The sequence below is a fragment of the Antennarius striatus genome, chromosome 6 (genome assembly GCF_040054535.1).
Source record: "Antennarius striatus isolate MH-2024 chromosome 6, ASM4005453v1, whole genome shotgun sequence".
NCBI classification, from domain to species: domain Eukaryota; kingdom Metazoa; phylum Chordata; class Actinopteri; order Lophiiformes; family Antennariidae; genus Antennarius; species Antennarius striatus.
The window spans coordinates 15,021,226-15,033,720 of record NC_090781.1 but is presented as its reverse complement, the minus strand read 5'-3'; the positions used below and the strand labels follow the sequence as shown (position 1 = coordinate 15,033,720).

The following is a 12,495-nucleotide window of genomic DNA, read 5'->3' as shown; positions in this document are numbered from 1 at the left end:
GGGCTATGCATTACTTGAATTTTGAATTCATACGCATCTTTTCAGGTTGCCCTTGTTTCTCATTTATGTTCGGTTCTTTTAAATATTAAATAGAACTGGATATGAGATGCACACAAAAACAGAAATCAGGAGAATTAGTAGATCACGCCACTATGTGATGGCCTGAGTTTTATTATGTAAATTATTCCTAATTTAACGCGCATGCGGGGTTAATGTTGCATAACTTGAATATAATCCGATTTTTAAAACATTTTATTTTGAACGTATAACGGAAACAGTTCTTTTGCCATATTGGTTGAATTGATGTCAGTCGACACCCTGTGTTCAGTCTTGTAGTTCACCGACCTGGCCGGTGGGGGGGTCAAAGAAAAAAGCCATTGAAAATTTCAAAGGCAAAAAAAGTCTTTCATGCACCGTGTGGATGAAGGTACACTCCAGACAAATGTCAGATGTTCAAAAAATATGAGAAGTATATGGGATTTACAATTGTCGTACAAAACTGGTTTCACCATTACCTCAGGATGATTGTATACATTTGTGACGTTGAAAAACACACACCGGTTAACCATTCTTTTGACCAAGTATTCACACAAACAAACTTGAAAAGGACCAAGGTTAAAACAAACATTCTCTTTTGCCCAGTCCTGGTAGCTGTTGCTTACCTTGATTTACCGTGATCAGGATCACAGGTGATTTCTGCCCCCTGGCGGTCATGACGAGGAACTGTCAAATTAAATTAGTCATAGTCGTATCAAATGCAGACACAGTAATATTCTTCCACTTCCTGGTCGTGTTTTTCAAAATAAATATCTCAAAACCCACAGGCAGCTGATCGACAATCTGATTTAAACGTCTTAAAATTTTGAACCCGTGACATAATCGTATAGTACCGCTTCCGGTATATACTTCCGGTTTAACTTTCTTTACACTGTATTAGCAACAGATAGCAACAACAACGCTCGTGTACAACAAATTACGTTTGAATCCAAACATAACATTGCTGCAGTGAGCGGGTGGCTTCGTACAGAGAACATGGTTTATACCCTGACAGTAAAATGAAAATAAAGTTGTCAAAGTATCGGGAAGGCATTGAACGCGGAGTTTCCCGTCGAGGTGCGGACCGCCTCTCCCCCTAAATTTAGACTGACAACAGCGCGTCTCTGGATTTGCTGACAAGTGATTCTCACTTCCTGTCTCGTACGGGACAGGTCCGCCCACTGCGCACAGATTGAGATGAAGCACTGTGATGTGGTGAAGATCCAGATGTTGTGATGTTTTTAGGTTGACAGCAGTTTTAATCAAGGTTGGAGTCAGGATGGAGGTTTTGAACAAAGCTGCAGCTAAATGTATATTGTGGGTTTTTTTTAGCTGTTTACACGTGATCGCCCTTAGATCGCAACTTTTCAGCAGACTTCACAGGTCACCTGACCGCGATGACGTCCTCATCAGCTATAAAACATTTTATTTTGACCAGAAGGTGAGTTAAAAAAAACTTTTCTATATGCAGTTTATCCATCTGTGGACGTGTCTGTTGGTTTTTTTTTTTTTTTTAAATTGTTACTTCCTCTTTCACTTCATTTTCTCCACTTTTGAATTTGTGCTGGACAATATTTAAATGTAGGCACCGAAAAAAAAAAGTAAGTAATCTCCATGTTTGACCAGATAAATTAACACCACAGTAAGTATGAGCAGATAAATATCAGCAATCGTTTCTGGAAAGAAAGGTTTGCTGTTTACTCATTTATGGACCACAGACGCTGTCTAAGCTTCTCAAATTTCATAAATCTGTATAAGTTGTTAATTTGTTGTGTATGCAGACAATGGGTGTTTCCCTCTTTCTTCCTGTAGTTAAGAGAGAACCATCACAAATGACTGCAACTGTCCCTCCTGGCTCCCTGCCCAAAAAGGTCTCCAGGGCCCAGTGAATGTGAAATGCTTTATCTCTGGGCTGTATAGAGATTTCCATCCAGGCTTTACTCTTGCCATTTACAGATAGCAGATTGAGAGCATGTGGTGGAATGCAAGCAGCTCTATATTTTGTCCAATGAGAACCAGACTCATACAGTCACAAGAGTGTCAGTTGCGTCTGTGCTCCTCTTTCTGAGTTAAAAGTTTTTAAAAGGTAAATGCGACATGTAGAGAATAACATAACACCTGTCATTTTATTTATATTTTTCATGTCCTAAGGTGTTGTGATTTTTAATTTGAAGGCTTTACAGGGTTTCAGAGAAAGAGAGGAAGTCACTTTCATTTTTTGAATCAGCACACTTACAGCATCAGTTTTTTTTATTATTAACCCTTAAGCTTGAAAGTCAGTTAACCCTTTGAAATGTATTTCTAAATAAATGTTGGAGATTTTACAAACAATGCCAAGACTTGACTATTGACTCCGAGAAATGACAACCCACTTAAAATAAGGATCAAGCATTTTTTCAAATGCTAAAGTTTGTGGGTTGCACCTATTTTTGATAATTAATTGACAGTTCTTGTTACTTAAGCAAAAATGTCAAATATTTGATAGTTTTAAACTCTCAAGTGTTCTGTTTGTGTTCCCTTGGTTTGTATTCCCTTGTATTAATTTTAACTAAATTAAATATATTTTTACATTGGACAATTGTTCCAACAAAACAAGACATCCCATTGTGGTTACAACATGTCTCCCTAAAAGAGTATTTAAAAAAAAAATATATATTTTTTTTTAGACATTCTAAAGACCGAACTGATCAGTTGATAAAACAAGTATTGGAGTCATCAACAATGAAGCGTTACAGGATGATATTTCCAGGCTGTTTACCGTGTATCTGTGCTGAACAGACTTTGGACCTGAGACAGTGCTCCACACCTGGAAGCCCACGGCATCCTTCCTAATCAGGCATGCTGACAAGATGATGAGGAGCATTTCCTTCCCTCTGATGTTCATTGTCTTGTCCACTGTGTTTTCTTTGGTGGGTGTGAGAAGGGTCAATATTTATCGTACTTGTCAACAAGTACAACAAATGCAATCCCGGTTATGCGTCCCTTATCTGTTGGCAAGTCTGCTGTTTTTCAAATCATCAACCACGCAAACCCTCCTCTGCCGTTTCTGTAGGTTAAGCTGCTGTGAGAGGAGCGCTGAGTGATCCAGCAGTTGTCCAAAGGAAATCCTTTTGCCTCCAGACAATGAATGGAAGTGTCCTTTAGTGTCCTCTAAATGAACTGAGGTAGTTAAGTGGAGTTGGTGCTCTGGTTGTTTCCCTCATGGATCCGTTTGCTGGAACCTAACCTGAACATCTGAAATATTTTTCCTTGTATTTGCAACAATAGACACACTAGTTCAGTACCTGAGCAACTTGAGAAGTGAATTTTAGCAGAAAAAAAATCTGCTCCTGGACTTCCTGCGCTAACCACACAGTGGCGCTAAATAAAAGGGTGTGGATCAGTAATGACAGTGGTCTCATGTCAAGTTTGGGTTGTTCATACAGGATGTGTGTTCGATAAATACTCACAAGGAATCCTTCTGGCAGAGCAATTTATCTGTTTAATATTATATATAGTCATTTAGTTCTGACATTTTAATCCCAGTGCAAATGCATATTGAAGAAAAGGTTCGGATTTTAAGAACTGTAGACTTTGTATTCCTCTAGTTTTAAGAAATGACACATAACATATAGCAAGCAATTAAAATGTTTTTAAAATAGGAAGGAAACTGGACTGTTTTCCACGCAGGCCTGTCTTTATGTCTCGGGCGGCCGACGCCACTGAGACTGATACTGAGATGTTGCTGCTGAACTGGACTTTTCCTTTAAACTGCCTCTAGGTCTCCCCACACTTAAAAGAACTGCCAAGAGCAAAGGAGCCAAGGTTTGAATGAACATATTGAGGTCCCAGAATCTTTTTACTGTCAGTGGGTCATAAAATTGCTGCCTCTTTTGTATCCACTAAAGAGTGAAGTGAGAGAGGAGGGGGAAAAAACTGGACAACATTTTGTATGAAGTGTTCAGGCTGTTTCAAGTGCAGGACAGTTGGAAGCCTCATGTGGTTGTTTTCTCTGCTAAGTTGTGGTTTGCTCCAGCTTTCGATAACGTTGGAGCAAAGTCGGTTTGCTTTTGTTAAAGCAAACCAGCAATTCTGCAAAAACCAGCAGAATTGCTGGTTAAATAAAGACCACAGGCACTTTATTTAAATCAAATTTAAATAAAGATTAAGATTATTTAAATAAAGTTTAAATAAAGTCCAAAGGAAACAATAGCTATAAAGGGGGAAGATGCTAGACATTTCATGAAAAGGTCAAAGGTCATCAAACGAAACTAATGTGACATCCCTTAAACTGGTAACAGCATTTTAAGAACAAAATTGAAATACCTCGCTCATTACCTTGGAATGCAGCTTGAGAAATTTCCACTTCCTCCCATCACAGGTAGTCTATGTAGACTCCATTGCTTCAAATGCTATATATTGAATAAATAATTTACAAATCTTTTACAGATTGATCATTTTGGATTCATAGAGGATGGCACTTTCAGACAGAGATACCTTATAGCTGACAAACACTGGAAGCAGCCTGGAGGACCCATTTTGTTTTACACTGGCAATGAAGGCGACATCACCTGGTTCTGCAACAATACTGTAAATATCCCATCTGGTATATTGTAATTGGACTTCACATGATCCTCTGTCTAATTCAACACTTATAATTTTCTCTGCAGGGTTTCATGTGGGAAACTGCAGAGAAGTTGGACGCCATGCTGGTTTTTGCAGAGCATCGTTACTATGGAGATTCCCTGCCATTTGGACAAGAATCTTACAATGTATGTGAACATGGACTGTTTGTGTAAAATTGAACAGTAGAAATGCACAGTCTGCATTTTCTGGCACTGGGGTTGTCTATGTTAACCAAAATGTAAGACAAAAGTAGTGTGGAGTCATGGGACTCACTCTTTACCGACCAACACTGACAATAACAATGATCCCTTGAACAAAAAGATTTCTCTTTTTAAAAAATTGTTGGAAACATTTGTGGTAGTGTAAGTAAAATGATATAGGTGTCTAAAGGTATCAAACATTTTTCAACAAAAAAATAACTCTCATAGCAAGAAAATACTTTTCCCTGTGAATTTTTAGTTCCCTCTTAAATTTTTAAGAATACTTGTCATTTGCTTGCAGGACAGCAAACACCTGAACTACCTGACCTCGGAGCAGGCCCTTGCAGATTTTGCAGTGCTAATTCAAAACCTGAAGACAACTTTACCCGGAGCTCAGCACAGCCCTGTAATTGCAGTCGGAGGATCCTATGGAGGAATGCTCTCTGCCTGGCTCAGGATGAAATATCCTCACATAGTTGTTGGGTAAGACGTTTCTGTAGTTTGAGGGACATTCTAGTTGGAAGGCAACTTTTTGTTTTTGTGATCTGTCATCACTTCCCCTTGAAGGAGAGTGAGAGGAATGAGAAAATGATCTGATTTCTGAAGCTCAGTATGCTTTGTACAGACTGCTTGTTCAGCTCTTGCTTCAGCTTTTCCAGTAGGAAAATGAGTTTAATAAACATGAGAGGCCAGCAGGATCTCTTTAACATGCCTACTGTGGAGCCTTGACACCAGAAATCTGAGATATTAAATAGACAATTAAAAATCAACTATTCATGTGCTTCTACTGTGCCTGTGCAATCCTGATGTTTCTACAGCATACATCATCCACTCTAGATAACTGATGTGCAGCTTTTGTCACTTTCAGGAAAATGTTGATGCAGCATCAATATACTGTTTGTTTCCTTGTGTTTTTCAGTGCTCTGGCATCCTCTGCACCAATTTGGCAGTTCACTGGTTTGGTTCCATGTGGAGACTTCTACAAAGTAGTAACACAGGACTTTGCCAGAAGTGGACACAACTGCGATTCAAACATCAGAAAGTCTTGGAAGGCCATTAAAAATGTGTCTTCCACCGGTAAATCTCAGGGTTATGATGAGTGGATTTTATCTTATGCTACACTGTCAGAGTCTGTCACAGGTGAATTATACTGAATAAAAAAAAAAGATCCATGAATAATTAATAATAATTATTCATGAGGAAGATTAGACTAGAAGAATATCTGCATGTTGATTTACATGTGAATTTAATTAACTGTCTACCAACACCAGAAAGCACACAGCTGTTCCTGATGGTTACACTGTAATGCATAGAGCCTCTCTTCTGGTCACAGATTCTACAGCACAAAACATAGATCATAAAATATACAACCTGCATAACTTAGACTGCCGGATTTCTTTTATATTCTCTTGACATCTGAGTAAGAAAATATACAGTACCTTTACTTGCAGGATCTCCGAGAAGCTTTGTTTTTACTATCTCAGTTCAAGACAGTTGAAATAAGCTTCACTGAACTGAGTGGTTCTTTTTATTCCTGTCACACCATCGGTGGTGATGATGCGCCAAAAGAAGAGAGGATTCTAATAGGATGTCAAATTAAAAGAATGTGTGTGAACAGTGGTACTAGATCATTTTAATGCTTTACAGAACAGGTACTGTAAAAACATTGATGAGGACAAGTAAAATCTTACTTCAGCATCACAGTTGTGACAACTAATTTTACTGTTGTGTTTTTTTTAGTAGTAATAGTTTTATGTTACTGAAAGGTAAACAACCATAGCACTGAAGTAGGCTACAGCTAGTGTGGCTGCGTACAGCATCATAAATATGTCAGTAGTCTTTGTGTAATTACTTTAATGGACCAGCCGAAAGATGAGACAGATGTTCTGTACTGCAACTTTAGTAAGCTGAATTTAATAATTTGTTAGTATATGAGTATTTGATGGCACCAACATGGCATTGCATTTCTGGTTTCTGTTTGAATTATTTCTAAAATAGAAGGCTGTCATGTCAGACGATTGTCCAGAGTATCACAAAGCACGTACTTCATGGCTTTTAAGAAGTTGGTAAGGCAGTAAAAAGAATGACAGACTGTTCTTTCATTGGAAAGTTAATCAGAGTTAAATATTCATTGTATTATCATTTGGGAGCTGTCATGAGGGTTTTATATCATCTTGTTTTAATTAACATGGACTGTACTGTACATTTCACATAAGAAAGGAGTGACTAGCAATCTTCTTTGTTGTTGTCTTTTAAGTCTCTGGTCTTCAGTGGCTGTCAGAAGAATTCAGCTTGTGCTCCCCTCTAAAGAACAAAAACAACATTTTTAGTTTTAAGAGATGGCTGCAGGAGACTTGGGTGAATCTGGCCATGGTGGACTACCCCTATGAAGCAAACTTTCTTCAACCTCTTCCTCCTTGGCCAATCCAGGTACATGCAGCCACAATCAAATACAGAATTTTAAAATAAGTGTTAATGGACAAAAGTTCTGGTTAATTTTTAAGTGTTTGTTTGCAGAAGTTTCACACCGAAATGTAACGTTAAAATTGGTGTCTTTGGTTTAACACCAGATTTGGTCTGCTAGCCTATTACTAATAGAAAAGAATGTGTGACTCAGCTGATTGTGCTGCAAGTGTGTGTTGTTGTCTTGCATGTTGTTGTTTACAACAATTAATGTTTTAACTGTTCAAAAGGATCTTGCTTCTTTTCAGTTTTTAATATTCTTTAGAAGAGCAGCACCTAGGAAACTTCTTTTCTTTTCTTTTCTTTTCTTTTCTTTTCTTTTCTTTTCTTCATTACTTTTATCAGTGCTCCACACTCCATCAGATCTCTCAAGTGCTCTTCTCCGGATGTTCGGGACTTTTGCTCAGAGCCACTCGTGTAGGAGTTACAACAAACATTCACCACTCTCATTTAAATGTGATTGGAGTAAATACTTCACTAGACCCTTGATGTGGAAATAAAAATGCATTACTTACCAAACTGCAATCATTTACTGCGGCCAATGCAAATAGTGTTTTTAAAACTCTCCTTCCTGTTTTCGACATTACAAAGTGTTCGTTTGTTTTTATGCCAAAGTGTTTGTGACAGGCAGCGGCTGTTTAGCGAAGGCTGATTGACTGGGATGAAGTGTATTCTATCCATCACCCTGGCATATCACGTGCATAAACCAAGCCCTGCTATTGACCCCTTACTCTTTGTTGGGTGCCTTGACACCCCTCCAAGTTCCCCATACAGCAGTCCCATTATTGAACCTCTATGAGTGTGATACATTTTTGATTCTATATTTGTTTGTTCATCATGTAACCACTGAACACATCCTGGAGCACCATGAAAGGCAAAACAAGTGCTAAACTGACATTTTGTGTTTTTTGGCTTCTTGCCTTTAATGTATGCGACCCCTATGGGTGGGTTTAAGCGGTTTAGGCAGTGGGTGCAAAGAGAAGCTTTTTTAATGACAAAGCTAATGTGATTATCTGAGTGAGTGTGAGAACGGGGTATTGAAGGTTTAGAGGAGGGAAATCTGTTGGCAGAGATGAATACATAAGCCTAATCCTATCTGAAAAGTAAGGAGAGGATGCTTTGGAGCAATTGCAGTGTTTTTTTGTTCATGGTATAAATCTTTAGTTGGACATGTCGGTGGCCCTCCTCATCCATCGACCACCAACTCCTCCCCAGCCCGCAGACAAAAGCCTTAGTAACAGACTTCACACTAGTGCAGTGCCCCTCCAACTTCTAAACAAGAAAGCTCAGTTTGTCTGTCTCACAAAGAGTGTAAAACAACAGTGGCAGCCAACTCTGCTGCTGCAACCATAACAACAGGGCAGTGAAATTTAACGGAAGCTAAAACTCAGATATTTACCATCTAGATTTGACACTAAGAAATCATCTGTAGTTAGATAAAACAGTCATGAGGAGAGCAAAATGTTGGATGGATCGTTTGCTTTCAGTAAATGATGGATGTTTGTCTTATGGGCTACAAGAAAAAAAATCTTCAGTCTTGCAAACAACAATATAAGGGAAATAGATATTTTTGTGTTTTTTTTAATGCTATGATTTTTTTTATTTTTTATGCATGTTACTGTGCAACATTTTCAAGGTGGTGTGCAAGTATCTTGCTTTGGATTCCACTGTGTCTGACTACCAGTTGCTGCACGGTGTCTCTAAAGCAGTGAAGGTCTACTACAACTACACTGGAAGTTCCTCCTGTCTCAACACATCTCAGACAGCAACTGGCAGCCTGGGCTTTCTGGGCTGGTATTACCAGGTGCTCCAATACACAGCACATGAATCAGTCTTGTCATTCTGAATAAAACACCTCACAGATGTCTGTTAGCTGCCACATTAAATGCTCAATCCTTCATCCAGGCTTGTACAGAGATGGTGATGCCCATGTGCACAGATGGCGTCCATGACATGTTTGAATTTGAAGAGTGGAACTTCCAGGCCTTTTCTGATGAGTGTAACTCCATATTTGGTGTTAGGCCTCGATCTGAATGGGTTGGCACAGTCTACGGGGGGAAGGACATAGCCTCCCACAGCAACATAATCTTCAGGTAAATATTGCTTACAAATCTCTGCATGCAACTGCAACTGCTAGAGGTAGACAGGTGTATCTAAAATGTATATGCAAAAAGATTTAGATATCCCTCCATGACGGACATTGAAGTATGTCGTACCCAATCGAATAAATATGAATGTCATATGTCCAACTATAAAAAAGTTTGGACTGTCAGAAACGTAATTAATGAGCTGTCAGTGGTGCATTTGGAGTACAGTCAACCCTCGGTTTTCGAACATAATCCGTTCCAGAAGGCTGTTCGAAAAGCGAGTTGTTTGAAATCCGAAACTATTTTTCCCATTATAATTAATGTAAATAATTTTAATCCGTTCCAAGTCTAAAAAACAACAAGTTTTTATTTTTTTTATTTTTAGTATTTTACACCATAAACTGCACTGTATACTGTTTACCATAAATAAAAAGGGGTAGAAATAGACACTGTGTTTTATTTTAATAAAATATATCCTATCGAACTTTGAACTCTAATGCGCTACGGAGGAAGCATCCTGGGCAGTTCGCTCGGCTCCCAAGTGACTCGCGTTCAGGTACGCTCTGCTTCTTTCGGTTTACACCATAAACTGCACTGTATACTGTTTACCATACATAAAAAAGGGTAGAAATAGACGCTGTGTTTTATTTTAATAAAAGATATCCTATCGAACTTTGAACACGAATGCGCTACGGAGGAAGCATCCTGGGAATTCGAGTTCACTTGGCTCCCGAGTGAGTCGCGTTCAGGTACGCTCGGCTACTTTCGGTTTGGTCGAAAACCGATTTGGTCGAGAACAGAAGCGTTTGAAAACTGAGGTTTGACTGTACATACAATCTTGTGTTTTGTTTTATAACGTTAGTATAGCATGCTAGATAAAAATTAATCAGTCAATGACTTCACCTATATCCATTCTGTTTTTAAAATGCCTCTGGATGGGAATATGTAAGACACTGACTGTTTATAAAGTGTGAATTCACTAGAATGTGTTTGTGTTTTGCTGCTGCTCCTTGCTCTACTTGAACACCGTTCTGTAAGAGTATCTAATCATGTATTTTCCATGCAAACTGTCTGTTGTTGTGCATCAGTAATGGAGGACTGGACCCGTGGTCAGCTGGTGGAGTATCTTACAACATTACAGATTCTCTGGTGTCTATAATGATTCCTGAAGGAGCCCATCACTTGGACTTGCGCTACAGCAATGACCATGACCCACCTTCAGTCAAAGCAGCCCGGTCGTTGGAGGTGATATATTTTCAAGAGTGGATCAGACAATCGAAAAAGAAATGTCAACTCCATCGACCCTCTAGTCCTTAAGAACAATAAATTCTTAAGAGTTTGAGACATTGACGAAATCCAGGATTTCTAAGCTTTAAATATGTTTTCTATACCAAAGTTTGTCTCTTTTTAATCAGTGTATAGGGATGACTCTTGAAACAGAATCAAAGTTTTTTTCTGCTTTTATCCTCATTATTGATTTTGATTTTAAAAATTATTGTAATCATCTGAAAGTTATTTTATTTTCACAACTCTCTCTGGGTTCTCCGGCTTCCTCCCATCTTCAAAACCATGGTGAATTGGTGGCACTAAATTGTCTATAGGTGTGTGAATGTGAGCTTTTGTGGTTGTTTGTATTTCATGTGGCCACATGATTGGCTGGGTGGGATAGGCTCCAGGAGACCCATCACCCGCAAGGCAGATAAGAAAATGCCTGGATGGAGTTATTTATAAGAATGTTGCCTCAGTTTATTTTTGGAATCGTTATCAGGAGATTAAATTAACCTAATGTGTTTTTTCCCCCCCAAAAGACATTAAGGTCTCTAAAACTTAGCCCAAACTTGTATTGTCTTGTTTCAGTCAGTTTTAGAATTCCAGCTTTAGGAGCTGCTCACACCGTATTTTAATTTCATCACTAAAAATCAACGTCACTGAGTTCTTTCTTGTCAGTCAGGTCCATTTGTAAAAGCTAGGTGTATACTATTGTAGAAGGTCTCTCAACACTTTCACTGTCTCGGTCTCAGGAAAGAAAAAGTTGGCACCAAATATAAAGAAAATCCATTCCTTTCATGTCCGCTTTGCAGTGATTTTCATTATAAAATCAATTTATCATTCTTCAATGAAAAACAATGTCTTGTACTGCCTTCATTCAAGGTGCTGTCATCTAAAAAAAAACGTCTTTCTGTGGAAATGATAATATTACTTATTATCTTGTAGAGCTCACACTTTGACTCAGACTTATAAGTTACTTCCTTTGAGCAGGAACAATTGCGTGTGCTTGAGATTTAATAAAAGCCTAATCGGAGGATGCCAATAAAGTGAGTGGTGGGTGGTTATTGCTTTTAGGGTTGCTGACCTCACCCCTGTGGACCAACCTGTGGGATTCCTCTTGACACACATTTATTCACCAGCTCCCATTAAAGCTCTAAATTGCAGTAGCAAGGCAGCCCGTAGACGCTGGTTTGTTCCCTCCTGCTAGTAATATTATTAATACAACTCCTGGGGTGCAAAAGATGTTGAGAAAGGTTGATGGAAGGTTAAGAGTGAAGTGAGGAGTAAATGCAGGCATTGGACTGAAGAAAACTTATGTAATTCCCCATTAAGTCTCATCTTTTCTCTCCTCATTGCTTAAATAAACAGAAGAAAAACAAGTTCAAATAGCAAGACTATGACTATTTCTCTTGGAAACACATCTTGCTTTGTAACTTTCTTTTAGCTATTCTGGTTGATTCTTTAAAAGCAGAAGTTCTTGAAATAAAACATATTTGTGAAAGAGATGAGTATGTAAGTTGATTTTCTACAAGCGGACACAAAGCCTGACTTCTCAACATTTTGTCACAGGCATGACTGGATTTCAGACACCCAAATGGAAAGAAACATAGCTAAACATGGGGGAGGACAGGGTCTCAGCCACTAAATGCCATCCTTAAAACTTTTCTCAGGACTCTGAAAGGTCATTAATTTTGTCAGCCTTTTCTAAGTCTCTGACACTACCCATCAATCAGCGCTGTTATTAGTATTCGCCCGACCCCAAACTCTGAGTATGTCCCTGTTCAGACAGGGACCACACACTATTAGGAAGAGATTAAGCCTGTGTGTGCCACAAA

General features: G+C 38.7%; 1 protein-coding gene across 2 annotated transcripts; it reads left to right on the top strand.

Moving 5' to 3' along the window:
- The first annotated feature begins 68 nt into the window (after positions 1 to 68).
- Positions 69 to 12,163, top strand: prcp (prolylcarboxypeptidase (angiotensinase C)). Of its 2 annotated transcripts, XM_068318172.1 has the most exons (10): positions 1,342 to 1,477; positions 2,815 to 2,945; positions 4,465 to 4,605; positions 4,686 to 4,787; positions 5,143 to 5,324; positions 5,761 to 5,918; positions 7,099 to 7,271; positions 8,941 to 9,108; positions 9,210 to 9,397; positions 10,480 to 12,163. In XM_068318172.1, exons 2-10 carry the CDS (start codon positions 2,886 to 2,888, stop codon positions 10,706 to 10,708), a joined length of 1,401 nt encoding a protein of 466 aa, XP_068174273.1. In that variant the 5' UTR covers positions 1,342 to 1,477; positions 2,815 to 2,885; the 3' UTR covers positions 10,709 to 12,163. The 2 variants fall into 2 exon arrangements, with proteins under 2 accessions (XP_068174272.1, XP_068174273.1); XM_068318171.1 differs by lacking the exon at positions 2,815 to 2,945 and having other exon boundaries at positions 69 to 1,477.
- The last annotated feature ends 332 nt before the right edge of the window (positions 12,164 to 12,495 follow it).

Bases quoted from the DNA above. Each gene is read 5' to 3' on its own strand.
- prcp (XM_068318171.1), top strand. From the start codon at position 1,316: ATGGAGGTTTTGAACAAAGCTGCAGCTAAATGTATATTGTGGGTTTTT. The intron at 4,788-5,142 runs GTATGTGAACAT...ATTTGCTTGCAG, and splicing joins TTGGACAAGAATCTTACAAT to GACAGCAAACACCTGAACTA. The intron at 9,398-10,479 runs GTAAATATTGCT...GTTGTGCATCAG, and splicing joins CACAGCAACATAATCTTCAG to TAATGGAGGACTGGACCCGT.